General features: G+C 41.2%; 2 protein-coding genes, 1 long non-coding RNA gene and 1 pseudogene across 6 annotated transcripts; 1 reads left to right on the top strand and 3 right to left on the bottom strand.

The window, feature by feature from the left end:
- Positions 1-334: 334 nt before the first annotated feature.
- LOC133706798 (elicitor-responsive protein 3-like) lies at positions 335-2,197 on the bottom strand. 2 transcript variants are annotated; one of them, XM_062132348.1, is made up of 5 exons: positions 1,933-2,197; positions 1,717-1,843; positions 1,508-1,622; positions 1,087-1,195; positions 335-797 (listed from the first exon to the last, which is right to left on the bottom strand). In XM_062132348.1, the coding sequence occupies exons 1-4, from the start codon at positions 2,063-2,065 to the stop codon at positions 1,106-1,108; spliced, it is 465 nt and encodes a 154-aa protein (XP_061988332.1). In that variant the 5' UTR covers positions 2,066-2,197; the 3' UTR covers positions 335-797; positions 1,087-1,105. The 2 variants fall into 2 exon arrangements, with proteins under 2 accessions (XP_061988332.1, XP_061988333.1); XM_062132349.1 differs by lacking the exon at positions 1,087-1,195 and having other exon boundaries at positions 1,933-2,194.
- A 1,719-nt stretch (positions 2,198-3,916) lies between these two features.
- Positions 3,917-4,866, bottom strand: LOC133745172 (thaumatin-like protein 1). The gene has a single exon (XM_062173171.1). It carries the CDS (start codon positions 4,812-4,814, stop codon positions 4,071-4,073), a length of 744 nt encoding a protein of 247 aa, XP_062029155.1. The 5' UTR covers positions 4,815-4,866; the 3' UTR covers positions 3,917-4,070.
- Positions 4,867-14,720: 9,854 nt separating this feature from the next.
- Positions 14,721-16,287, bottom strand: LOC133744879 (thaumatin-like protein; annotated as a pseudogene).
- Positions 16,288-16,626: 339 nt separating this feature from the next.
- LOC133706914 (uncharacterized) lies at positions 16,627-24,711 on the top strand. 3 transcript variants are annotated; one of them, XR_009844797.1, is made up of 4 exons: positions 16,627-16,817; positions 16,976-17,229; positions 17,439-17,519; positions 22,482-24,711. It is a non-coding gene; the product is annotated as an uncharacterized LOC133706914 (long non-coding RNA). The 3 variants fall into 3 exon arrangements; XR_009844796.1 differs by lacking the exon at positions 16,627-16,817 and having other exon boundaries at positions 16,878-17,229; positions 22,482-24,062; positions 24,340-24,711; XR_009844795.1 differs by lacking the exon at positions 16,627-16,817 and having other exon boundaries at positions 16,878-17,229.
- The last annotated feature ends 74 nt before the right edge of the window (positions 24,712-24,785 follow it).

The following is a 24,785-nucleotide window of genomic DNA, read 5'->3' as shown; positions in this document are numbered from 1 at the left end:
ATTAAATTCTTTCCTTTAATTTTCTTCCCAAATGGCAATAATATATTGAATTATGTGTCAAGAAATAGACGTTAACTTTTCTTTTCAAATATTGATTAATTTCATCCAAAAAAAATATAGCACTAGTAAATTGAATTTGGGAAATACTTATGTCTAAATTAAGAGGTAAGAAAAAATTACACGTTAGCAGCCATTATTTAACATCTACAATCTAAATATAAGGGAAAGACAAACAAAAAATAATAAATTCAGATCTAACGTTTAAACCCTAATAAATTCAGATCTAACGTTTAAACCCTAGCTACATAAAGAGAAAACAATGAACAAAAGAATATATACAATCATATGAATATGTATTTTTCACATTATATTTTCAAAATTTGCAGGAACCCAACAAATGTTGAATTCATATACATGTGTTATACAAATCTATTAATCGAATGTACGTGCAAATCTATTGACTGAATTATATGAAATTTTTTCTACTCTCGATTGAAGAAAAAAAAATTGTTGTTTAAATCTAAGCATGAGTGTGATGAAAAAAAAAATGAAAGAAAGCCAATTTTTTTTTTTTTTTTTTAGAAGAAAGCCAAAATAATTTTTGAGGTAGAAAGCCAAAATAAAAGGATAAGATGGTCTTTTCTCAAGAATTACATGGCATGATTTGACAAATAGGTGATGTGTGTAGATGACATAGCATGACACCTAAGATTGAGGCCACAAATCATTTTCCTTTTCTACTATTATGAAGACTCTTTCCATCCGCCAAAGGATTCTTCGGGTATTTTGCTGGGTACCTAATAAACAAGAATGGGCAATAAGTAAGTCAAAAAATACTTAATAAATTATGAACTTCGATTCAAATATATATATATATATATATATATATATATATATATATATATATATATATATATATATAACAGAGAGGATCAGAAGCGGATGTCCTCATAGATGCAAAAGTGCGGACATCCATCCTCAAAACTCGATCAGGCCTCGATGGCAGCGCTGCTGTTGCCAGTGCTGAATCAGGCCTCGATGTCGAGTCTTGTCTCTAGACCCGTCGATGAAGAGTTCGAAGTCGACCTTGATGGTGCTTGAAGTTTCAGGCGAGCTCGCTACGCATACCTTCGGCTCCGATCACCTGAGCCTTCGCCTTGACTGTCACGCCGTCCGGGATGTCCGTAGTGTTCGTCTGGCAACAGCAGCGCATCGAGGCCTCAACATATATATAGAGTATTTACAGTATGTATGATATAGAGTACATGTGGCCGTTTGGTCTAGCATATGAACAATCGACTCGTTACTATGTTAACGTTACGTAGCATTCAACCCATACACAATTAGCAATATATATGGCAATATGGGTTGTGAAGACGCTTAATCCTATATATTGTTGTGCATGATTTCACTACTTTACATGAAATTTATAGCCTCAAGGCCTCAACATTTAAATATCTGCAGAAAATTAACTACTGATCGAAGATGGGAAAGAACAAGCACGTACTGAAGGAGTGAAGCTAAGGCCAACTTTAATCTCTCCGTAGTATTTTTTGTTCCTTAGTACATTGTATTTCATTGGTGGGAGTTTCCCTTCTTGGAATAGTGTTTTTAGTGGAATGCTGCAATCATCATGAAACCAGAATAAGTCAGAATATTGGAGTAACAATAAGAAATTGAAATAATCGAATCAAATATACACATATATCAATTTACCTTAACTCTCCTACAAAATCATCCCTGGTAGCAGTGTCCTTGTCCATGATCGTCATTTTGAGTTCAGTAACACCCTCAGTTACTCGGAAAACAAACTTCTCATTCCATTCTGGGTTAGACCCTTGTGCTGCACAGGCATTTTTTTTTTTTCAATTATCAAATTTAGACCTAGATATACTTAATTTAAATCATTTCTCGCATTGATCGAAAACTCACATGTTGCCACTTTGCTCCTTTTTTCCTGGTTTTTGCACTTGAGGATGACGTAAGGATCCATCTTACCAAAGAACTCTGTGTTTTTTAGACCCTTGGCCTTCATAAGTTGAACGTCTAAGGTTCCTTGAGGCATCTTTACTTTTCAGAGAGAAGCAAAAATCCCAAGAGAAAAAGAGATCGCAACGGAATTTTGGGTTTCCTGACTTCAACTCCTTTTTTCTGTTGGATCTCTTTCCCTTTTGTGAGTTCTGCAAGAAAAATTATGTCTCAAAATGGTTTATATATTAAGCGACCCTAGGGGAAACCAACTTGGATTCTGAACTTTCAGATAATGGTTACAGCTAGGGTTCCGGACATATATAGCTGTTAAAACCAAGTCAAATAAGGACCTGGTGGGTGGATAAGAAGGACACACTTCCCGTGAGTGTAGGCTCAAGTGCTTTACCGTTCAAACCGTTCAAATTATTAGCCTAAAAATGACAAGAAGGTTTTTGACCGTTCATTATTAGGAGGTTTAGATGTAAGTTTTGTATAACAAGAGCGACCCTCTTTGAACTTAACTCGTTTAGTCTTATTTTATTTCTATCGAATCATTAATCATGATAATTGATGTAATAATTAAATATTATACCATCACATAATTCTCTATTTTAATTTATCAATATAGTTATCATAGTTATGTTGAGAAACATATAGCGAAATTTTATAAGGTGGTGATATCACCAGTTAATCAAAGTGGTGAGCAAATTCAATCTCATAATATAACAAATGATACAATTTTGAATACGTATTAAACTTGAGATGCCTATTGATCAGTTTTCTAGTAATATGGAGAATTCCACAAATTGTCACTCAACTATAACTCATTCGACACTTTGGTCACTCATGTTTCAAATATATCACTTTGGTCACTCAAGTATTACACTGTCATTCACAAAAGTCACCCAAGGGGCATTTTTTCTCACAACAAAGTGACTTTTGTGAATGACAGTGTAATACTTGAGTGACCAAAGTGATATATTTGAAACTTGAGTGACCAAAGTGTCGAATGAGTCATAGTTGAGTGATCAAAGTAACTATTCTCCCTTTCTAGTAATATAACATAGAATACGAGTTCTTTGAATCACACGTGCTATCATCTAATGCACGTTTGATTTTTGCTTTAACGCCGAATAGTAGTACTAATCAAATTCATTGTATTCAACTCTTCAAGCAGTGATGTAGGAAATCCATCACTATGCTTAATGATTGCCATCAGCTGATACTAATCAAGTATCCTAACGTTTGGCAGAATTTGACCAAAAAAAAAACGTTTGGCAGAAAGTGGCAAGTAACTTTATGCCTACCGATATTAATTAATTTGAGCCTCACAATGCTTAATGATTGCCATCAGCTGATATGTTCAAAATTTTGCCATCTGATACTTGGAGGGCCCATTTAGGTAGATGACCATGCAGCATGCAAGTATTTGATAAGGTTTGATAAGATGTAAAGAGCTAAGAAATTTACTAATTTATTGATTCCTGACTTATCTTTCTTTTAACAATATTATTTGGCAAACCAGGTCTTGTTAGCTTAGACTGACCACAGCCACTAAGAAATGGACACATGTCCATTTAAACAAATTTATCTGCAGCTCAGGAGATATAACAAGGGATTGATATATTTATTATAATATTTTAGATAGACAGAATGTCTGTCCTTTAGTGACTGTAGTTAACCTAAGCTAATCAGACCTGGTTAGCCAAGTAATATCCTTCTCTTAATTGATCTTTATTACTCAATCTTCAAACGTCGTGGATTGCATTTAGTACCATAAGTTCTTTCATCTGTTCCGAACAATTTTTTTCTGAAACTAGACCACATGCTTGAAAGGTTAAACAAGCAAGCTAGAGATATCTCGTTTAAGATAGTGATTTCGACATGTGTGTAAAAAAAATACATCAACATTGAGGTAGCTAACTGTAAACAGAGACGATCAAAATTTGTAGAATATGCAAGTTTATTTGAAATCATTTTGGTTACAAAGTACACTTCAGTACCACAACATACAACAACAAGAAGACAGTAGAAACACACATTATTGATACAAACAGAAACTCATAGGCCAATATATCAACAAATATTGGGCCGTCAAATTACTCCGTACTCTTGTCAGTTATCATCTCCAAAGGGAAATTACCAGGGTTTCCTCTGGGGCAAAACACAACCCTATAGTTAGTCCCACCAGGGCATGTAAATGTGCTAGTAGGATCATCCTGAGGGTAACTATAAGCATCCGGGCACCTAGTCTTGAAAAATTTTGAGAAATTTGTCGGTCCACAGCTCCCCTGCCCATTTGTGCAGCAATATTCATTGGTCTTAAAAACAGTGCAAGGGTTATTGCACCCACTAGGTACCCTCAACTCTCGAGGACACTGCCCATTGATGTCCGCAGTGCACCGAATTCCCCTACACCGGCCGGTGGTCGGGCTAAAGTCCATTGGAATGTTGAAGCCATCGACTAAGGAAATGTCAATGAAGTCCATGTTGCCGAACTGGTTAAGGGCATATTCTGCCAAGGTGTTGGGAGGGACTCCCCATCCCTTGCACTCCAAGGCCCCACAATCTCCCGTGGCACAACGGCCGCGGCCACTACTATCAAAATTGCAATTGGTACGCCCCCATATGCGAGCCATGGCCGTCCCCGGGGCAACGTTTAGTGTCCAGCTCTGGCCGCGGTCCAGGCGACGGCCTCCACCAGGAGAGGCGGCTGCCCAGACGGTGTAAGGGCACTCATTACGGATTTCGAAAGTGGCTGCATTGGAGGAGATGATGAAAAAGAGGGAACTCACGAAAAAGAAGAAGATGAGGGGCATTTGGAAATTGGCCAAGGACTTCATAGTGGCTACAAGATCAAGCTTAATTCGTGTTTTGGTGAACTACATGCGAGGGGGTTTTTATAGATAAATAAAGTAAAGGCGGCTTTTGTATTGATGTAGATAATTACAAGCGCACATGTTCAGTGAATGGCTAAGGGGAGGCGGCTACACGTGATTGCGCCAACCTTTATATATTGTAATAGATCATAATGTAGAGAGGACAAATCCTTATATATGCTCCTTAAGTCCTTATATTATACATAGCACACCAGCTGTTCCTGTCTTCCTTTGACACGGACCAGCCATCCCTTATCATTAGTCTTCTCAATTTCTGATGCCATATATAGTAAATTATTGTCTCTGCATGTTCATCTCTTTTGCCTTCAGCTTTCTTTTTTTTTGAGAATGGCCTTCAGCTTTCTTTCTTTCTTTCGTTTTCTGTAGAGAAATTCTTAGGTAGGGGCTTCCCCATTACGTGGATATAGGGCAAGCTAATCAGATATCAGAATTTTTTTTCCTTGTTTCGAAACTACCCCTGCTTTTTAAAAGTGCAATACCCAAAAGACCCCTCTGCTGGGGGTTGATTGGTCAGTCTTATATCCACGTGATGCGGGTGTCCCACGTAAGTCTCTCTCTTTTCTCTAACATCTTTATAGATATAACTGTGCTGATTATTGGAAGCATGGTAGTCTAAGAAACCCATACGGAAAATTTTTCCTGATCGATTATCGGATAAGTTAAAGAATAAAATTTTATGAAAAAATACACACATGGGAGACATACAACCATACCCCTCATATGAAAAGGAAAAAAAAAACAGGAAGAGAAGAGAATCAATTGTCCTTTCATAAGGCTACGGGCAATCTGATTAATCACTCTTTTTATATGACACAGAGAAATTCTTATATAGAGCAAACTTACCACGCGACACAAGGGGGAGTGTTCAAGTAAATCCAGAATATGTGTCTGTCACAAACTCTAGGTTACTTGTGCAAGCTGTAATAGGATTTATGTTATGGCACAAACTCTACTGGTGCAAGCTGTAATAGGATTTATGTTAGAGATATTCTCGGAGATATTCGTAGATATCCAATCATTGTACGATTATGTTTCTATGTACAACTCTGATTCTATGCTTGTAATCTTCTATATAAAAGATGTCTCTATTATCAATGAAAGCACAGCAATTTCTCTCCCAATTTCGTTTTCCTTAAACAGTTACAACATTCTCCATTTAGTATTTCTTCTAAAATTTAGTCTCTTCTTGGAATCAAAGAAAAAAAAAACTTATAAGCATGACTTGGATCAGCTCACTGCTCACCCCAAATTTTCATGGATTTTCCACTAGACTGCCCAATCAAAACTCAACAAATTTTAAGTGTGTTATAAAACTATCCTTACCTTCTTAAAATAAATATCCAAAACACCCCATATATGTACAATATGGGACATGTAAAACGTTGAATGCATTCATGACTATGTATACATGTTGAAGACGGAATTTGATTGTAAAGTTGAAAGGAAAAAAACATGAGACAGAGAAAGGGCTGGACTACATCGAGACATGCATACAGTTTATGAAGATCTTGTTAAGCTAGTAATGATCTGGTCAACACCAGAAATTAGGTCTCTACCCCTGCTTTATTATTCTGGATTGGTAAATGAACTATAATCTAAAGCTTATAAATAAAAAAGTTAGGCCACTCTCCACTCTTAACTCTTTAGAAAATCAGACTGGTACCCCTATATATTCGAAAGAGGTATGACATATAAACGTGCTGTATGAAGGAAGTAAGTATAATTATTTTCAAATTAAAATTTCTTTAAAGTTAATTTTTCCCATTCAATTTATAGGATCTCTAGATTTTCCAAAAAGAATTTTGTTTATGTTGTAGAGAAACTGAAATTGAGAGAAATTCGCTGTGTCTTCTCATTGATAATAGGGGCCTCTTTATATAGAGGATTATAATGCATAGAATCTCAATCATACAAGGAAAGTAATCTTACATTGAATAGGAATCTAGATCCTTCTAATTTAACCCTATTACCACTAGGTCAAGTAACCTAGAGTTTGGGCTAAACACAAATTAGGTTTTACTTGAACACTCCCCCTTGTGTTGCCCAAACGCGGTGCTTCTCTCGTTGCCTCATTAAAAACCTTGCCGCGTAACAAAAACCCAGTGGGACAAAAATAACCTCGGTCGAAGGGGAAAAAGAGCACAACACACCATTCACATTTCGAGACCATACATGTAGACATCTCCCCCTGATGTCTGCATCTCCCCCTGATGACTACGGTCATGGGAGTTTGGATAACTTCCGCAAATGATGCTACCAACATGTTTCTCGAAAATGGAATTTAGGCAATGACTTAATGAGCAAGTCTGCCACACTGTCCTCATATCAAACCTAATTCATTTTGATCTTGAGGAGAGTCTGTTGTTGCTGATTATCCTTGGTGTTGTCGCTTTTGATGTAGCCTTGCTTCATTTGTTCAGAACAAGCAGCATTATCCTAAATGCTCGTAGGCTCATCTGTGGTAGACTTCAACCACAATTGTTCGAACGTGCGTAATTATGGATCCAATCCATAACCATTCACGAAACACTTCGTAAAGAGCAATGATCTCTGCATTGTTCGAAGATATAGCGACTAGGGTCTGTTTTGTAGACCTCCAAGATATCACGGTCCTTTACCCATGGTGAACACTTAACCAGTTTGGGAATAACATTTGTGTAGGTCAGAGAGATACCCAACATCAGCAAAACTTTCCAAAACACATGTCGTTTTGGGATGGGGATAATGGACGCAAGCCAGTGTTGGCGGCGTTCCTGGTGTGTGATGGGTCTGAATCCATCATCTCTCTGTAGGGATAAAACATGCCCATATCAATCGTACATCTCAAGTACTGAAAGATATCTTTTTACATCAATCCAATGGCGTCGCGTTGGAGCACAGCTATATCTAGCTAACAAGTTCATGGCAAATGAGATGTCCGGTCTTGTGCATTGAGCTAAATACAATAATGCGCCTATTGTACTTATGTAAGGCACTTCTGCCTCTAGCACATCTTCATCATCATCTTCAGACGAAGAGAATCCTTTTCAGGATCAAGACTACGAACGATCATGGGGGTGCTTGAAGGCTTGACCTTGTCAAAATGCCTAAGCATCTATCAACACGATGCTCAAGTTCCAAACCGAGACATAATCGTGTTCTCCCAAAATCCTTCATCTCAAACTCGGATTTCAAGTGTTCAGCGGTTTCCCTTAACTCTTTAAGGGCTTCTAATGAAGATCATGTCCAACAGAACCGCGATAGAATCCAAAACTTGTTATGGAAACGCACGGGCATATCCCTTCCCAATCAAGTAGTCACTTTAGTGAGCGTTTCAATCTTATTGTAAACGCGCTCCGTGGTCTAGAGCCACTTGACTTGGGTAGATGAAGTTCACCATGAACCTTCATGTATATTCCGTATCTAAATCCATATAGAGATACGTAGTGACCACATTTGTAAGCTGCATGATCAGTTATTCGGAAACTACCAAACTGACAGGGTAGTGGAGTGCAATGACATCCATTACGAGAGAATATGTCTCATCGTAGTCGATTCCAGGGCATTTTGTGAGAAGCCTTGTGCCATAAGGCGAGATTGCCATCTCTTTTTCTCATCACGCTTTCTAACGAAGACCCATTAGACAATAGGTTTTATGTTAGGAGGTGTTGGCATCACTAGCTCAAAAACCTTCCTCTTCGTTAGAGAATTCAACTTAACTTGGATCGCATCTTTCCATTTAGGCCAAATCTCTCTACGTTGGCATTCATTCATCAACGGAGCGTGGTTCGATGTTATCAGACTCAACAAACTCATGCGCAACGAAATGCGCAACTACATCATCAATCATGATGAAGTTTCTATCCCACGTCTCATGTACACTAGTGTAAGTTTCATAGAGCTCTATATTCTCAGGAATAGGTTCTGACGTTGAGGCGTCCCCCAACGATAACCATAACCAGGAAGATACTCATGAGACAAATTTTGAGTGTCGATGATCAAAGGATTGGAGTGTGCCAAAGTATCCTTCGAACCCACGGGCCTCCCACGCATCCTAGCTGGGGCCATGACCTGTAACGCCAAAGTTCCACTCTCTATGGCGTTGGCGCCATGCCTACCTCTGTGTAGGGTGGCGCTACGTCCTCTTGTAGGGACGTCCATCCTTGCAGGCATGTTTGCAGCATATTTGTGTGATCTCGTCACTTTAGTAGGGATCGAGATGAGACATAGTGGGGACAGGCCACAACAATTCATGTCGTTCCTGTTGAACATCTATCTCCCCCTAACGATGGGAAGACTGTCTCATCAAAGTGATATCCGCAAATCTAGCGGTAAGGAGATCCCCTTGCAAGGGCATGAAGTGGCGGACGATTGTTGGAGTCTCAAAGCCAACGTAGTTGCCCATTCGTCTGTGAGGACCCATCATAGAGAGCTGTGGCGGCGTAATTGGCACATAAATGGCTCACTCAAATATGCGTAAGTATGATACTTGTACCCAGTAACTAGCTATAACGCAGAGGTACATTGAGTGGCGGTGGGTCGTAGACGAATTAGCATAGCTGCATGCGATATGACATCACCCCAAGCGGATATAAGGAGATTGGTGCACATTACCAATGTCCAGACTATCATCATAGTAGTTTCCGCGAGACCAATTGGGTGTGTTTATGGGAATATAATGTCCAACATTAGTCCCAATGCAATAACCATCGAAAGTCTTCGATGTAAACTCACTAGCATAGTCAAATCCAATTGATTGAATAAGATGATTAGGGGAGTTAGCCCGTTGTCATATGATGTGTGCTAGGAGTGTTTCATAAGCAGCATTACAAGTGGACAATGGCACAACACGTGACCAGCGTGTTTGCATGTCAACCAACATCATGAGATATTTAAACGTCCGCAAGTTGGGTGAATCAGTCCAGAGAATCCCTACGGATTCTATGTAAGAACATAATGAGTATTGTCATATCCTTTGCATAGGACGGTCTCAGTCCTAATTTCCCTAAGGAACAGGCTTTGTAAAATGAGCGAGAGGCCTTAGAATCAACCAATGAGGATTTTGGTCGGGCCTAAGCGTCTGTAACGCTATTAGAAGCAAAATATGTGACTACATCTCCCATCATGGCGTTGGGGCCATGGAAATAGCATGTATGGCGTCATGGCCACTAGGAGGAACAACCATGGCGTCATGCCCATGGTTAGCGCCACTTATGGCGTCATCACGAGGGACTTGGGCGTCCCTATGGCGTCCCAAGACAGCTGTAGCACCAGATGCTGCGGTGGTTGCTGTCTTATTTAGTCCTGGAATCAATTTTCGATTCTAGCTTCTTCTCACTCTGAAGAATGGATATCCGTGTGAAGTCTTTAATAGACGGATCATCATATCATGACTAGGATGACCTATCCTGTCGTGACAAAGCCAATATGTGTCTAAATCCAAGAGATCTTCTCTCATAACTTTTATTGGATTAATAGCTCGAATAGTGACATAGAGTCCACTAGAGAGACACATAAACATCTCTAAGATGCGCCTTTGTTCGCAATCATTAGATGTATTGCAAAGGAACTTATTTCCGTTCTCTACTTGCGGTTCTGCATGGAATCTGTTGGCTATTCATAGGTACGATTTGCCCTAGGAGCGTAGAGAGTATCCGTGACAGTAATCAAGGGGTCATTTGGCAAGGGGAACTTGGGCTATTCCATGTCCTTGAATTAATCCTTGATGGCCCAGCCATCGTAGTCACAAAGTAACATGCTCATGAATCAAAATGGAGTCATAATGAAAAGAACTCAAAATTTTATTCATAAGCCAACGGAGTACATCATTGTCTCTTAATCATTAGGAGAATCTAATCCAAATGCTAGCTAATGCAAAACAATGGTAGTCGTCTAACTTCTTTCGGTAATTCCAAAATAAATGTGACCAGGTGAGTAGAGAGATGTCGGTGGAGCAAGGCTCGCTTAAGTACCACTAATCTCAAAACCTTCCTAGACATCACATTTACGTTGAGTACGCCTACTTTGAAGAAAGACAAAAGCATTGGCATCTACTACAAAAATGATATGGCAATTGCCTACATCTCTTGGAAAATAAAGACTTAAACAGAATTGGCGATCTATTGATCCCAGCCAGATTTGTAGTCTTGAACCCTTCACTCTAGATCATCTTCTTGATCTTCTTGTTCCACATAGTGAGCTTCTCTTGCTTCACAATATGCTTTGTAGGCGGTGACAATTTCTTCACGAGCTCTACAAATGTGTGCCCAATGATCAGACACTCCACATCGAGAACATATATCTCTTTGCTCAAACTCCATTGATTGAGGCGCTTTGAAAGCGTCATTTAGATGGCTCTTAGTGTTGGTGGCCCCACCAACATGGCCAGAGGCGTTGCCTCCCTCTCTCTTTCCACGTTGACCTCTTCGGTTCGGTGTTCGCCTATATTGGCGGTTACCTTCCTAAGTAGAGCGATTATATGGACCAGAACGTCCAGAAGTATCCATAAGGTTAGGGTTTCGCTCTTGGCGCCTTCTCTTAGGGGCGTGACTATAATTGGATTCCGGAATATGCTCTATTTCCACGGATCTCGAATTATAGTTCTTCACAAGGATGTTGTCATGCTTTTCAGCGACATTCATAGCTCCAATGAGCTCATGAAACCTTGTGATCCGTCCTGCAGTAACATCGATTCGATAGTTCTTAGCAACCATCAATGCAGAGACGAGGAAGGTAGAGAGAGTCTTCTCAATCAACATCGCATCTGTGATCTCTTTACCACAGAATTCCATTAAGGATTTAATGCGAAGTGCTTCCGAGTTATAGTCAAGAACTGACTTGAAATCACAGAAGCAGAGGCTATGCCATCTCACTTCTAGGTCAGGAAGCAAGGAGTCACGGACGTTGCCAAATCTTTCTTCGAGTGAGACCCACAGCCTTCTGGGGTCTTCTTCATTCATACACTCGTACTGGAGCGAATCGTCCATATGACGAGTCATTAGGATGATGGCTTTCGCCTTATTTGCCTCTAAGACTGCTCTATTTGCTTCCAAAGCTTGAGCTTGCTCAACAGTTAGCATGTCCTGGCTAGGCTCGAGAATCATATCCAGGATTCCATCAGCCTTGAGATGCTGGCGGACATCACGAACCCACCTGTGATATCCAGAGCGAGTTGTTCCCAATGGAGCAAAGTCCAATTTGTTCAGGTTACTCATCCTGAAAAGAGAACAAGAAATTAGGGTTAGTTTTGGAGCGAAATAGGCTACCACGAAAACATATAAAATTTCTGAGCGTAATCGCTTCCAAGAAATTAGGAATTTCCGAGTGTAGTCGCTTCCAAGAAATTCAATTCTAAGAGATATTGGATTAGATCGAAACAATGACGTAAGTGGTCGATCATAAATTCTCTAGAAACTCTAAGTTTGGAGATCTCAACAAGCTCTAAGCTTGGAGTGAGCACAAACCCCCACAGTTCGGCTTAATTTGGTCTCCCCTATGATGAAGAAATGGGGGGTAGAAGAAGGGATGTTGGAAGTCCCCGAGAAAAAGAAGAGAAAAGTAATAAAAACTTCAAAAACGGGAACTCTAAGAAAAGTTTACCTTGAAAAATTGCAGGAAAAATGTCGCAGGAAAAGTGACCGGAAAAGTCGCCGGAAAGTGACCGGAAGTAGCCGGAAAAAGGTTGACCGATGGTTGACCGACCTGCTGACGTGGCACCGGTTGCTGACGTGGCAGTCTGGATGTTGACGTGGCAGGCTGACTGGACGCCTGCGTGGATGCTGACGTGGCAGGCTGCTTTTTGGTTATGGGCCTGCTTCTTTGCTTCTGGGCCTGAGTCTATTTCTGGGCTTTGGGCTGCACCTCAGTTTCTGGGCTTGGGGCTGCGTCTGATCTGGGCTGACGTCTGATCTGGGTTGACTTTTCTTCTGGGTTGGTGGTCAGGCGGCGGTTCAGAGCAATGGATCTTCAAGTGACCGGTTCAGGTACTTATAGGCCGGTTCCGGTGATGAGTTTTCCGGTTCCGGGGATCTGGGGTCGAGGAGCTTCTGATGGTGGAGTATCGTTGTCAGAGGCTGAGCAAAAGGCTTTAAGTCGGGCAGGAAAACTTTCGTCACTTCCGGAGGCCGGTTCGGGGTTGTTCCGGCCGGTTCTGAAGGTGGCGCCGCCAGTTCTGGGCTCCTGGGGTTGAGATCTTCAAGTTGGGCGGCGGAGGTATCTGGGATTTGAAGGCTACGAAATTATCGTTTCAGGGTTAGGGCTTCGTGCTGATAACGTGTTGTAGAGAAACTGAAATTGAGAGAAATTCGCTGTGTCTTCTCATTGATAATAGGGGCCTCTTTATATAGAGGATTACAATGCATAGAATCTCAATCATACAAGGAAAGTAATCTTACATTGAATAGGAATCTAGATCCTTCTAATTTAACCCTATTACCACTAGGTCAAGTAACCTAGAGTTTGGGCTAAACACAAATTAGGTTTTACTTGAACAGTTTAACATTTTTCCGATCCAACAAGAAAAAGTAGTTACAGAGGATCAATACTTGAGGGTCAGTAACTTGAGGGTTAGTAAAGTGTTTATTGATGGTTAATAATTAGCGCATGATCGGCTGATATATACACAACTGCATACATATATTACATTTAATACCATGTTTGACCCCTCTGAGTTCTGACATGAAGAAAAAAATTGCTTTTAAATGCTTTGGCCCAACTCTGACGGATTCCATATTTCCATGATAGTCTAGGTTTTTAATATATTTAATTAGTCTTATATATACACACATACTTTATTCATACCACAATTGTTTAGGTACTTCATTAATGTGATTTAGTTCTATATCTATATAAATTTAGGTATATACACTTTTATTTTGTCTCCTCGTTCTCTTTACGCCGTTTTCTCTGGAAGTTTTTTTTTTTTTCCTTCACTCTTTTCCTTCTTCTTCTTAGTGTTATCGTCTTTAAATTTATAAAAGCATTTTTGGAGAAATATCATAAGAGAAAAGCGTGTTTGTTTAGTATTATTATTTAAATTATGACCCTCCTAATTAAGATTTCTGGCTACGCCACTGCTAGCGACCAAACAGCCGCCACCCTCAGCAGGACCACCACCACCACTGCCGCCACAGCCTTTCCCTTCGCCGCCGTCCAGCATAGGAGAAAGATCACCATCATCACCGTCACAGTCGAACTGCAGCCCAGCTGCAATCTTTGCCGCCAAAAGGAAATCCGGTTCACCACCGATCACTTCGTCCTCAGCCACCATAAAAATCAACCAATCCCATGTGATCGGATCTGAACCCAAGCCGGCCTGAAAAATCCAGTCATCACCGATTCCTTGTCCCACATCACCTAACCCAAAATCGGCAGCGAATAGCCCTGCCCTGCCTACCACCGACGAGGTTGAAGGCAATGAAACCCGCGCCATCTCAGCCAAGATGGCTGCCTGCAGCATATCGATCCGATCCATCCAGAAGACAAAACGGATCCAACCATTGATTCAAGGGACGTCGAAGCCAAGCATTGCCGTCACCAAGGAAGGGAGAAGAAAGAGAGACGTCGCCGCCCTTCCAAATCCAAGATGCAGAGCCACAACGTGGATGAGAAACCTCTCTGCCGAGAGTCAGGAATTTTGCGGTGCCGCCGCTCAAGGCCGGTTTCGACCTTAGGGTTTTTCTCGAGAGAGAAGAGAGCGTCATAATTCCATAAATCTTTAATTCTTGCTTCTCATACCCATTTGAAGTACACCAATAGGGAAAACAAAAACAAGAAAAACTTTCCCTAGCGACTTATTTGAGCACAAAAAAACTTAAGCGGGCTAGAAAGTTAGTTTGATTAATACCAACAGATCAATTAAGGAAACATAGTTTGCTTGGATGATTAGTACTAGAACCTTGTGTTACATAATAAGGCACATCATTCGGTGTGCTGATCACAAAGCTATAAGCCCTCAGACTCTTATTGCATCACAAACATATATATCATTATGTATGTCTCCAGACCTCATACTTGCTTCATGGGCAGAACACAACCCTATAGTTTATCCCACCACGACAAGTAAATGTGCTGGTTGCATCATCCTTAGGGTAACTATAAGCATCCGGACAACGATTTTTAAAAAACCTAGAGTAGTTTGTAGGATCACAATTTCCATAATTACGACAATACTGATCAGTTTTGAATAGGGCTGGATTCGGTACTAAACCGATCCATTTTTCCCCAAACCGCTGCCGAACCGACCTTCGTCGGTATGAGGATTTTGAAACCGCTGCCGAACCGACATAGTCGGTATACCGACTGTCGACAAGCCGAATTTTCGGTTGGTCGTTCGGTTTTGATTTGCCGGCGGAGTTTTCATTGAGATTGGAGATGGGATGATCTGATGATGTTGATTTGATGATGGAATATGTTGTAATTAAAAGATCTGATGTTGATCTGTGTTGATTTGATGGGGATTGGGGAGGAAGAAAAAAGAAAAAAAGATGAGAAGAAGAAGATGAAGCAGAATTGCAGAACCAAACGCAGACGAAGAAGAAGAAAGGTCGAAGACCAGAAGAGAGAGAGAAGATTATAATCTAGCACTTAAAAAGAGTATAAATATAAAGTTTGTAGGAATTGTATCGGGGGTAGCTCGTGCTCCAGTGGTGGGGAGTTGAGCTGTTGGGAATGAGGTTGGGGGTTCGAACCTCACCTCTTACAAGGTTTTATATATTTTGTATAATTATTCGGTATCAGCTAAAAAGAGTATAAATATAAAGTTTGAAGATTTTATATTGAGGACAGCTTCTGCTCCAGTGGTGGGGAGTTGAGCTGTTGGGAATGAGGTTGGAGGTTCGAACCTCACCTCTTCCGAGGTTTTTTAGGGTTTAGGACGGTATGCAATATCTCATACCGTAGCCGAGCCGAAGGGAGCCAAACGGTACGGCTCAGCTGAGCCGAAAGTCGGCAGGTCGAGTTTTCGGCCCAAAACGGGTCGGGCCGGTTCGAAATCCGGTTGATTCGGTTGCTTCGGCCCAAATTTCCAGCCCTAGTTTTGAACACAGTGCATGGGTTGTTACACCCTCTGGGAGCCCTCAACTGAGCGGGGCACTGTCCGTTTATATCCGCTGTGCATTTGATACCCCTAGTGCAACCGTTAGAGATGGGAATAAAGTCCATTGGGACATTGAACCCATCAACCAGAGAGATATCAAAAAAATCCAACTTGTTTTATTGGTTCAATGGATATTCGGCAAGGGTGTTTGGGGGTTGACCATAGCCTTGACATTGGAGGAGACCGCCACAGTCACTAGTCTGGCATCTTCCACGTCCGGCTCCAATATTTGAATAGTGTATATGACACAAAGAAATTCTTACATAGAGCAAACGTACCACGTGGCAGTGGGGCTGCCCAATCAAAACTCAAAAAATTTTAAGTGTGTGTTGAACCTGTCATTACTTTATTAAAATGAATATCTAAAACACCCCATTGCATGTACAATATGGGACATGTACACGGTTAAATGCATTAATGAATGTATACTATTAAAGAGTAAAGAATGAGTTTGGTTGCAAATTTGAGATAAAGTTGAAAGGGGAAAAAATGACAGAGAAGGGGTGGACTACATCGAGACATTTACTATATACCAAAGATGAGTTCACTGTTCATTAACTTACTGTTCATGAACAGTAAGTGACGGTTATACCCTCCTTTTCCTGTCGACTGTTCACTCGGTTACTGTTTATATGACAGTAAATTGGCTGTTTTGCCCTCCTTTGATATTTTATTTTGGTTCTGCTGTGCGTCGATCTAATCTTCTACAGTCGGCTATTGCTGTGTAAATGATTTTAGCTTCTTCTCCAGTTCTCCACTCACCAATCCGCAAAAGAACAACAACCCAAAAGCAAAAACAAACAGAGAGAAATACAGAAAGAGAAACCTGAAGCCCTCCTTTTTGGACATCACGATTTTCTTCATTATCAAAGGTATTGGCTTGATTTCTTCAAAATCAGTGTATAGCACTCTTGAAGAGTAACGCCATGTTGGGTATCTTCTATTTTATGGGTTCTTTCATTTATCACTCTGAAGATAATAATCTACGATTTAAGAGTTGGAATTTAAATGGGTTTGGCTGCATTTGCAGTATTTTGAAGGCTATTGATCTTGAAGAAGACCTTGATTCTGAGCCTATTTGCCTTTTAATTTCTGAGCTGTTAGTTCTTTCTGCTTTTCACGGAAGACCCTAGACCCTATTTCTTGACTTCATTTCTGCTTCTGAATTTCTGATTAATATCAATTCCAACCAGAGAAATAAGTATTGTCGGTCTCAATTCTGACGGAGGAAGAAGCAGCTCTAAGCGACTCAGGGTACGTAGGAGTAGAAGACAGACTGTGACTGTAAGTGGGCTCTGAACCATCTTCGTTTATTTCATTCCAGTAATTTTTGGGTATTTATTGCTGTTATAATGCATTCAAACTGTGATTCTTTGTTCCCTTTTGCCCAAATTTACTTATTCTCTCTTTGAAAATGCGTTGATCTCAAATTGGGTTTCTGTGGCTTGCACTTTTTCATTGATATTGATGTAAAGGTTTGTAATTTCTTGCAGAAAGTCACAGACCCATGTTTAGTTTTTGACTGTGAATATTAACTGATGGCCGATTGTGATCACGGAGTAATTTCTTTTGTGGTAAACACTCTGTATTTGGCTATTGATTTATGTAGAATTGAAATAGAGAAAGACCTGCATCTTTTTGTTTACCAGATAGAAAGACAGATATTAACTGATAGCACTTCAAGCTCAACTGTATAGTTTTTGACTTTGCAAACATAGTGCAGAAATATGAAAATCTGAAGAATATATATCGATCAATGAGAGTAAAGCTATGTTGTCAGAGAAAATGCTTTCCATTTTTTTGTAACAAATACATGGAAACTTAGTACATCACTGATCAAATATATTACTTGACGTCAAAAATCTTTCTCCACCAAATTATAAATACTAAATACTCTATATGCTCACTAATCAAAAAAGGAACATGTAACTGCATCATGATGTTGAGCATGCAATTGATAAAGCATCAGCTAGAGAATCTATGTTTCCACACATGGATCGATAATCCTAAATTGAGAAACTAGACTGATTGCTTTGGGATAGAACCTCTTACTTCAACAAATATTTAGTATTTACTGAATGAAGTAACAGAGGAGAAGGATTAGATTGTTGGATTTTTATCTGGTTGATAAAGATTAATTTTTGATGTGTGCTTCTTCCTCCACACATATTATTATGTAACTTATCCTTGGAATTATGTTATTTGATGTATTTTCTCACACAATAATGTTAACGTTAGTGATCCGTGGGATCTCTAGTTAGCTATAAATAAAGAGAGAGAGAGAGAGAGAGAGAGAGATTGACACAAGATGTATAGTGGTTCACCTCCCGCCTTAGCGAGAGACTACGTCCACTTGAAAGCTATACTAGTGTGTCGAGCCTTGCGGCCTAACAAGATTACAAAGTATGTAATGGGATGAATTTCTAAGTGGGAGGAGCAATCCTTATATAGGTGAAGGATTGCTCTCCCTTTACATTGTTTCCGATGTGGGAGCCAAAACCAACTATTCTAGTCTTTTTAACATGCAGAAAGCTATGTTATGGAGGCATGTTGGCAAGGGCGGAAACGTGGCTTCCCGGTGGCGGATTTGTGACTTCTGGATTCCGCCGTGTAGCCTGAACATAGGGCTATATGATGGATGTCTTGGTTGGGCCTCGCCATGTCTCGTTGATGTCCCAAAATGGGTGTTACTTATGCTTGGTGAGATAGCAAATACTCCATATTATTGGAGGTATGTACAAGTCCCCGAAGTCCCCGAGTAAGAGTAGCTTCTTGGTTGGGGAGTTCAAATCATGAAGTCATCAAGCATAAGTAACCGGGCGGTACGGAGCCCCTACAAGTCCCCGAAATCCGTAAGCAAGAAGGGACTCGTTAACCTGCACAACAAAGACAAGAGGACAGGCATATGTAGAATGCTCGTTGCATTGGGCAACAAATGTGAGTGGCATCGATATGCGTTGGCATATATAAACGTATGAGGTGCGTGATACATGTTGATGTATACACGCGAATGGCGCCGAGTACGATCGATTATGACGTACAAACTCGAGAGCGCGTATGGCCGTGTGAGCATATGGATTGCATATGATAAATGTAAGTGGTATGAGCGCTGCGAAGGTAAGCGTTTGGTTGGTTGTCGCTCGTATTAATGGAACGCGAAAAGAATTCAATTTGTCGCAAGCGACAAATGGTAGAAAAATTCCATGTTCCATTAACGTGTGGTGTGTCGAGTAGACATGAATGTGAAGATTGGGAATGCCGGGAAGGCGTGAGCGGGAAGCTCGAGGATTGCCGGGAAGGCATGAGCGGGAAGCTCAAGGGGGATGAGCGGAAGCTCAATGGGATGCCGGAAAGGCATGAGCGGAAGCTCAATGGGGTGCCGGGAAGGCATGAGCGGAAGCTCAATGGGGTGGGCCCCTGCTAGGCCCGCTAGAGAGTCCCCGACTCCCCAGCCATGACGGACCTCCGGATGGTCGGTAATTTGTTCGTTGAGGGGGAGCTGCACGGAGCAGAGGGTGTTGGGTAGCGATCCCAATCTTTAGTACCCAAGCGTCGGGGTTAACTGCCGAATCAATGGCTGCCGTAGGCTGTGTTAACTAGTCCCTTGCTGCAATGCCGCGTAGCGGTCAGTGCTATTATGAGGCGTTGCCTTACCGCGTGGCGGTTTGGTCGTAGACCGTAGACTCGTAAAGTATGTATCTACATGAAAAAATGACAAAACACACAGAGCAAGCATGTACGATGTAGTAAAGGTGTTAATAACACGCCGTAGGCATGCGTAAGGGTTATAGAGATATGTATAGTCATGGCATCGGCGGTAGCTCAAATTGCAAGAGCGGAAAAGATAAGACATTGTTACTTATCTTATGCTGATGTGGAGGCTAGCGGAGTGTGGCCAAGCATGATGGTCCATTGCGCCGGCGAAGTGCCTTAGTAGAAGCCTCGTTAATTGATGCGGTACTAAGTGACGGCGTCCCCTTAACATAAGGTAAATGATTAGCATTCCTTCCATATGATTAAATTGATGAAATATGTGCCATAGATATGTAATGTACACATGTTTTAGAATGTCACAGTAGTGATCATAGAGATATTGTTGCGTCGTATATATGCATGGCATCAATTGACATGTAAAGTCTAGAATTTCATGCGCATGTGCAGATGCAAGTTTGATTGAGTTGATCATTTGGAAAGGGAAATGACCCAATATGAAGAAAGGTACAATATAATTGTACAATTATAGCAGCACATTGTGTGTACTAGTAATACATGCAGGATAGAATAATAAGTGGAAATGGCAGTGACGTGCATGTGGGGAGCCAACTGATGATGGCAGAAATCATGCTAGTTAGCTACGTATTTGGACAGTAGAAACTTAGTGAAATAAGTTTTAAATTAGGCCCATGTGCATCACAGCCAGCTAAGCTAGTTGTACGGTGTCTATCATATAATGCGCATGTGTCAAACAATCAAGTGTGTATTTGACTAGTGTTGAGCGGCACAAGCGAAGCCAGTCGAAGAGCACATATAAGAAACAAACCGTATAGAGAAAAGAACTTATCTTTCCAGAACTCAGAGGTTGAGCGCGGGTAGTGTTAACTGTGATCGAACAGCGAAGATGGGCGTTCAAGCGTGCAGAGAGCGGTGAAGCTCGGAAGCCGAAGCTTGTTGTGCCGTTTAATGGAAGTTAGCGGCGCCGTTTAATGGCAGCTAGCTGGCGGAAGCCATGGCAGCTAGGCCGGCCGGGAATGGCCGAAGTCGCCGCTGGTTTGTGGCTGAGTGGAGCTTTGGTGAAGCTCGGAGTAGCGGTAAACTCGGCAGAGATATGCTCGGCGGAGGAGGGTAGCGGTGCACAGTGTGGCGGAACTTGCAGTGGGTGGAGAGCGCAACAGTGAGCTAGCGGAGACATGCCGGAAGAGTTCGGCGGAGGCTCTAGATGGTTAGCGGAGGCCTTGGACGGAGATGGGCGGAGATGGTATTTGTGTCCGGCGGAAGCTGGAGTTCGGCGGAAGCCGGAGTTTGGTGGCGAACACTTCCGGCGGAGGACTGGGTCAGCGGAGGATCTGGGCAATGGCTGGCTGCCGTACACAGCGGCAGTTTTGAGTCGGCGGTGGTGATAGGCTGCCCAGCGATGGGGCCTAGCGGAGGCAGCTCAGCGGTAGTGCTCGGAGGCCAGCGGTGGAGGTTGACGGTACCTTAGTCGGCTGGAGAAGAGCTTTGGCCAGCGGTGGACGGTCTGGCGGTGTGCAGTCCGGAGGAAAAGAAGTGCAGGGCGGGGGTTGAAGCCCGCTGGAGGCCTGGAGCTTGCCCGGACGTGAAGCTCAGCGGAGGTTTGTCGTAGCGGGGCGGAGCTGTGTTTGTAGCGGACCAAAGTCGAAGTCCGGCGGAGCGAGGTTTTGAGCTTGGGACGGTTCTGCCAGCGGCCCAGCGGAGGAGCGCTTCCTCGCAGCGAGCTGGGTGCAGCGGAGAGCTGAGGTGGTGCCTGACGTTGCCAGGCGCTGGGGTAGACTGGCGGAGGTGTTGCAGCGGAGCGTGCGGAGCTGCAGGTCTAGCGGAGCAGTGGGCTGCAGCAGGGCGGAGCGGAGCTGTGCCTGCGGTGCCGGGGCTGCAGCAGGGCGGAGCGGAGCTGTGCCTGCGTTGCAGCGGAGAAGAAGCTGTTGGCGCGCATGCAAATTTGAAACTGGACATGGGTGCCCAGAGAGTTTTTCTGGGCGTCCAGAGTAAATCCAGGAAATTTTTTTTTTTTTTTTTTTTTTTTCTTTTCAGCCAGCGTTGAATTTTCTCCTTCAGCGTTGACTTTCATGGGTTGGGCGTTGACCAACCTTGACTGGCGTTGACCCACCATTGACCACCCCATATGCTGGTGTTTCTGCAAGTTTTGACCACTCTATGGGCGTTGACCACGTGTTGACCAGCCATGTTGGGCGTTGACCGGATGCTGACGAGCCAAAGCTCGTGGTAGGTGATGAAGCCTTTGTGTGCCGACTTCCCACAGACGGCGCCAATGTTAACGTTAGTGATCCGTGGGATCTCTAGTTAGCTATAAATAAAGAGAGAGAGAGAGAGAGAGATTGACACAAGATGTATAGTGGTTCACCTCCTGCCTTAGCGAGAGACTACGTCCACTTGAAAGCTATACTAGTGTGTCGAGCCTTGCGGCCTAACAAGATTACAAAGTATGTAATGGGATGAATTTCTAAGTGGGAGGAGCAATCCTTATATAGGTGAAGGATTGCTCTCCCTTTACATTGTTTCTGATGTGGGAGCCAAAACCAACTATTCTAGTCTTTTTAACATGCAGAAAGCTATGTTATGGAGGCATGTTGGCAAGGGCGGAAACGTGGCTTCCCGGTGGCGGATTTGTGACTTCCGGATACCGCCGCGTAGCCTGAACATAGGGCTATACGATGGATGTCTTGGTTGGGCCTCGCCATGTCTCGTTGATGTCCCAAAATGGGTGTTACTTATGCTTGGTGAGATAGCAAATACTCCATATTATTGGAGGTATGTACAAATAATGTTCTGCTTATCTTTAGGCTGTGGTGCAGACCAGATTTGAGGTGGATCGAACAAGCTGCTCACTATCTGATATTCAAGTGTCAAGGAAAGTAAGCATGTCTAAAATTTCACAGGATACCATCTTCCGTTAGTATAGATATAACTAGAAGAGATTAGATTCTGCTGTAGGCCGTTACTGAGGAAACAAGTCTGCATTAAAATTGAATATAAAAACTAATGATAGTGAAAGTGCCTAAACCAAACTGTATTGAGTCTTAATACCAAATCAAATGAATCTCTAATTCTCTCTATCTACCAAAAAAGTAAATAAATCAAATCAGCGTCTGCAGCTGGGATTTGTTTTATAGATAAGATGTTTGGTGGTCTGGGAATTAAAGGGACAACACAAGACAAGACAAATTTATTTTGATTATTGTTAGCAGCCATTTGTCTCAGTGCTATTTGTTTGCTACATTCTACTGAACAATCTGATGTTCTTGAGTTGAAAATCTAATTAGGCTGTAATCATAAGCCATGTTTTTATATTTTGCAATGCTATTTTATCTGCTACATTCTACTGAACAATCTGATGTTCTTGAGTTGATTAATTTAGTTTATTCCTTTCGAGCTTCATTCTTTTCTCAGTGTATATACTCATTCACTGCTCTCTTTTTTTGTCCTGTTTTTCATTTATGATAAGATTTTTTTCTATCTACATATATTCACTTATCACCCTTTTTTCTCTTTTCATTCTGTTTTGTGTTTATGTTTTTTTTTTTTTCACTCATACATATTATAGGGTAGTAATGTACTGAAAGATATATTGTAGCTATTGAATGAACTGTCATTACATGGCTCCTTTTTATAGCTTGGGTTATAGAGTATTCACTTATTTACTGGTTTTCTCAATTGAAGCTCTCTCAATACTTTGCATGTTTTTGTACAATGTACAGTAATGAGAAACTTTAATTCAGGAACGAATTTGAGACTTAGGATTTAGGGTCATTATACAGGAACTGAAACTCTGAGCCTAACTTTTCTATTTTTAGATATCATGCAATCTATTTAGGGTCCAATCACTATTACATTGGTTTCTTTTACAGTCCGCAGATTATTAAACTCTGGAAATCATTTTTTCCTTTCTATTTAGTTTTTGTTGTCAATTTAGTTATATCTCTGCATTTACCTTTATGGTTTGTGTGTGAATTTCATTGTTGTTTTCTTTGGCTTTTTCAGATCTGACCTTCAAATAAAAAAGCTTCTGTTTTTTGCTGCTGTTGATTTGTTTTCAGCTTCTTTTTTTTTTTTTTTTTCCTTTTTGGTCATGGCCTTTGTTCAACTTCTCTATAGTCAGATTCTTATTTACACTAAATGCATAACGTTTTACCTGTTTTTTCCTCCGACTTTGGGTAAATGATGTTCCATGAAATATGGTTAAAGTGAGTATCTGTCTCCTCTTTTGCATATTTCAGGATTGAGAAAAGGTCGTTTTTATGTTTGAATGGCTGGAGTTGTATCATTCAGATAATGTAACTGCAAAGACTTATGTCCTTGGTGAGTGATGCAAAGGCTGTAAAATCCCTTACAGCAGCAATAATGTATAGCCACACCCTATAAAAGTAATTACTGAACTTCGCATAGTAATACGTTGGATTGTTTAGGAACATCATTTACTGAACTTCGCATAGTAATGTATAGCCAGCTCTGTGTATAAGTATCATATGATTTTGTGAATTACAATTTGTGTTTGTTTAACAAATTCACCAAGCTGTTTCAGTTATAAAGAGTTGCATATTTATCCATTTGGTCATGTTATTCCTTTTGAGTCCTGTGAAATACACTTCTTGCTAAATCATTTGCTAATTAGTTGACATTTTGTTTGGTTATGCCATGTAGACGAATAATGAAATGAAAGTGGCTGAATTGGAAGCTAAACTTGGTATTGAGATAAGCAAAATTGAAGCCCTTATTTACTGGCAAGTCATCCAAGCTACTAACATTTTGGCGACCAAATTTGATTTGCTCAGCGTGATTTCTTCCCATGTCGCAGAAAAGAAAAAGGGATTATGTTTTAAATATTTTAGAGCATGGCACCAATGACTTATGAAAAAAGGAACTATTAATATGTAAAAGGTTTTTAGTTACCATTTATATTTGTTCCAAGAGTGATTGTCAATAAGAATACACAATATTCTTATAATCCCACTGGTCTGTCTGATAATGTCAATGCATTACTATAAAACCCGCCGCAACGCGCGGGCTGCTATTTCTAGTGCATACAATTTATGAAGATCTTGTTAAGCTAGTAATGATCTGGTCAACACCAGAAATTAGGTCACTAG

The sequence above is a fragment of the Rosa rugosa genome, chromosome 4 (assembly GCF_958449725.1).
Source record: "Rosa rugosa chromosome 4, drRosRugo1.1, whole genome shotgun sequence".
Taxonomy (NCBI): domain Eukaryota; kingdom Viridiplantae; phylum Streptophyta; class Magnoliopsida; order Rosales; family Rosaceae; genus Rosa; species Rosa rugosa.
The sequence above is the reverse complement of the archived record's forward strand: the minus strand, read 5'-3'. Positions and strand labels throughout refer to the sequence as shown.

What these genes read in the sequence shown, in the direction of transcription:
- LOC133706798 (XM_062132348.1), bottom strand. Translation starts at nt 2,065, where the DNA reads ATGCCTCAAGGAACCTTAGACGTTCAACTTATGAAGGCCAAGGGTCTA. An exon ending in AAGGAGCAAAGTGGCAACAT is followed by an intron (nt 1,844 to 1,932) that starts GTGAGTTTTCGA and finishes ATGCCTGTGCAG; the next exon opens with CACAAGGGTCTAACCCAGAA. An exon ending in GATTTTGTAGGAGAGTTAAG is followed by an intron (nt 1,623 to 1,716) that starts GTAAATTGATAT and finishes TGATGATTGCAG; the next exon opens with CATTCCACTAAAAACACTAT.
- LOC133745172 (XM_062173171.1), bottom strand. Translation starts at nt 4,814, where the DNA reads ATGAAGTCCTTGGCCAATTTCCAAATGCCCCTCATCTTCTTCTTTTTC.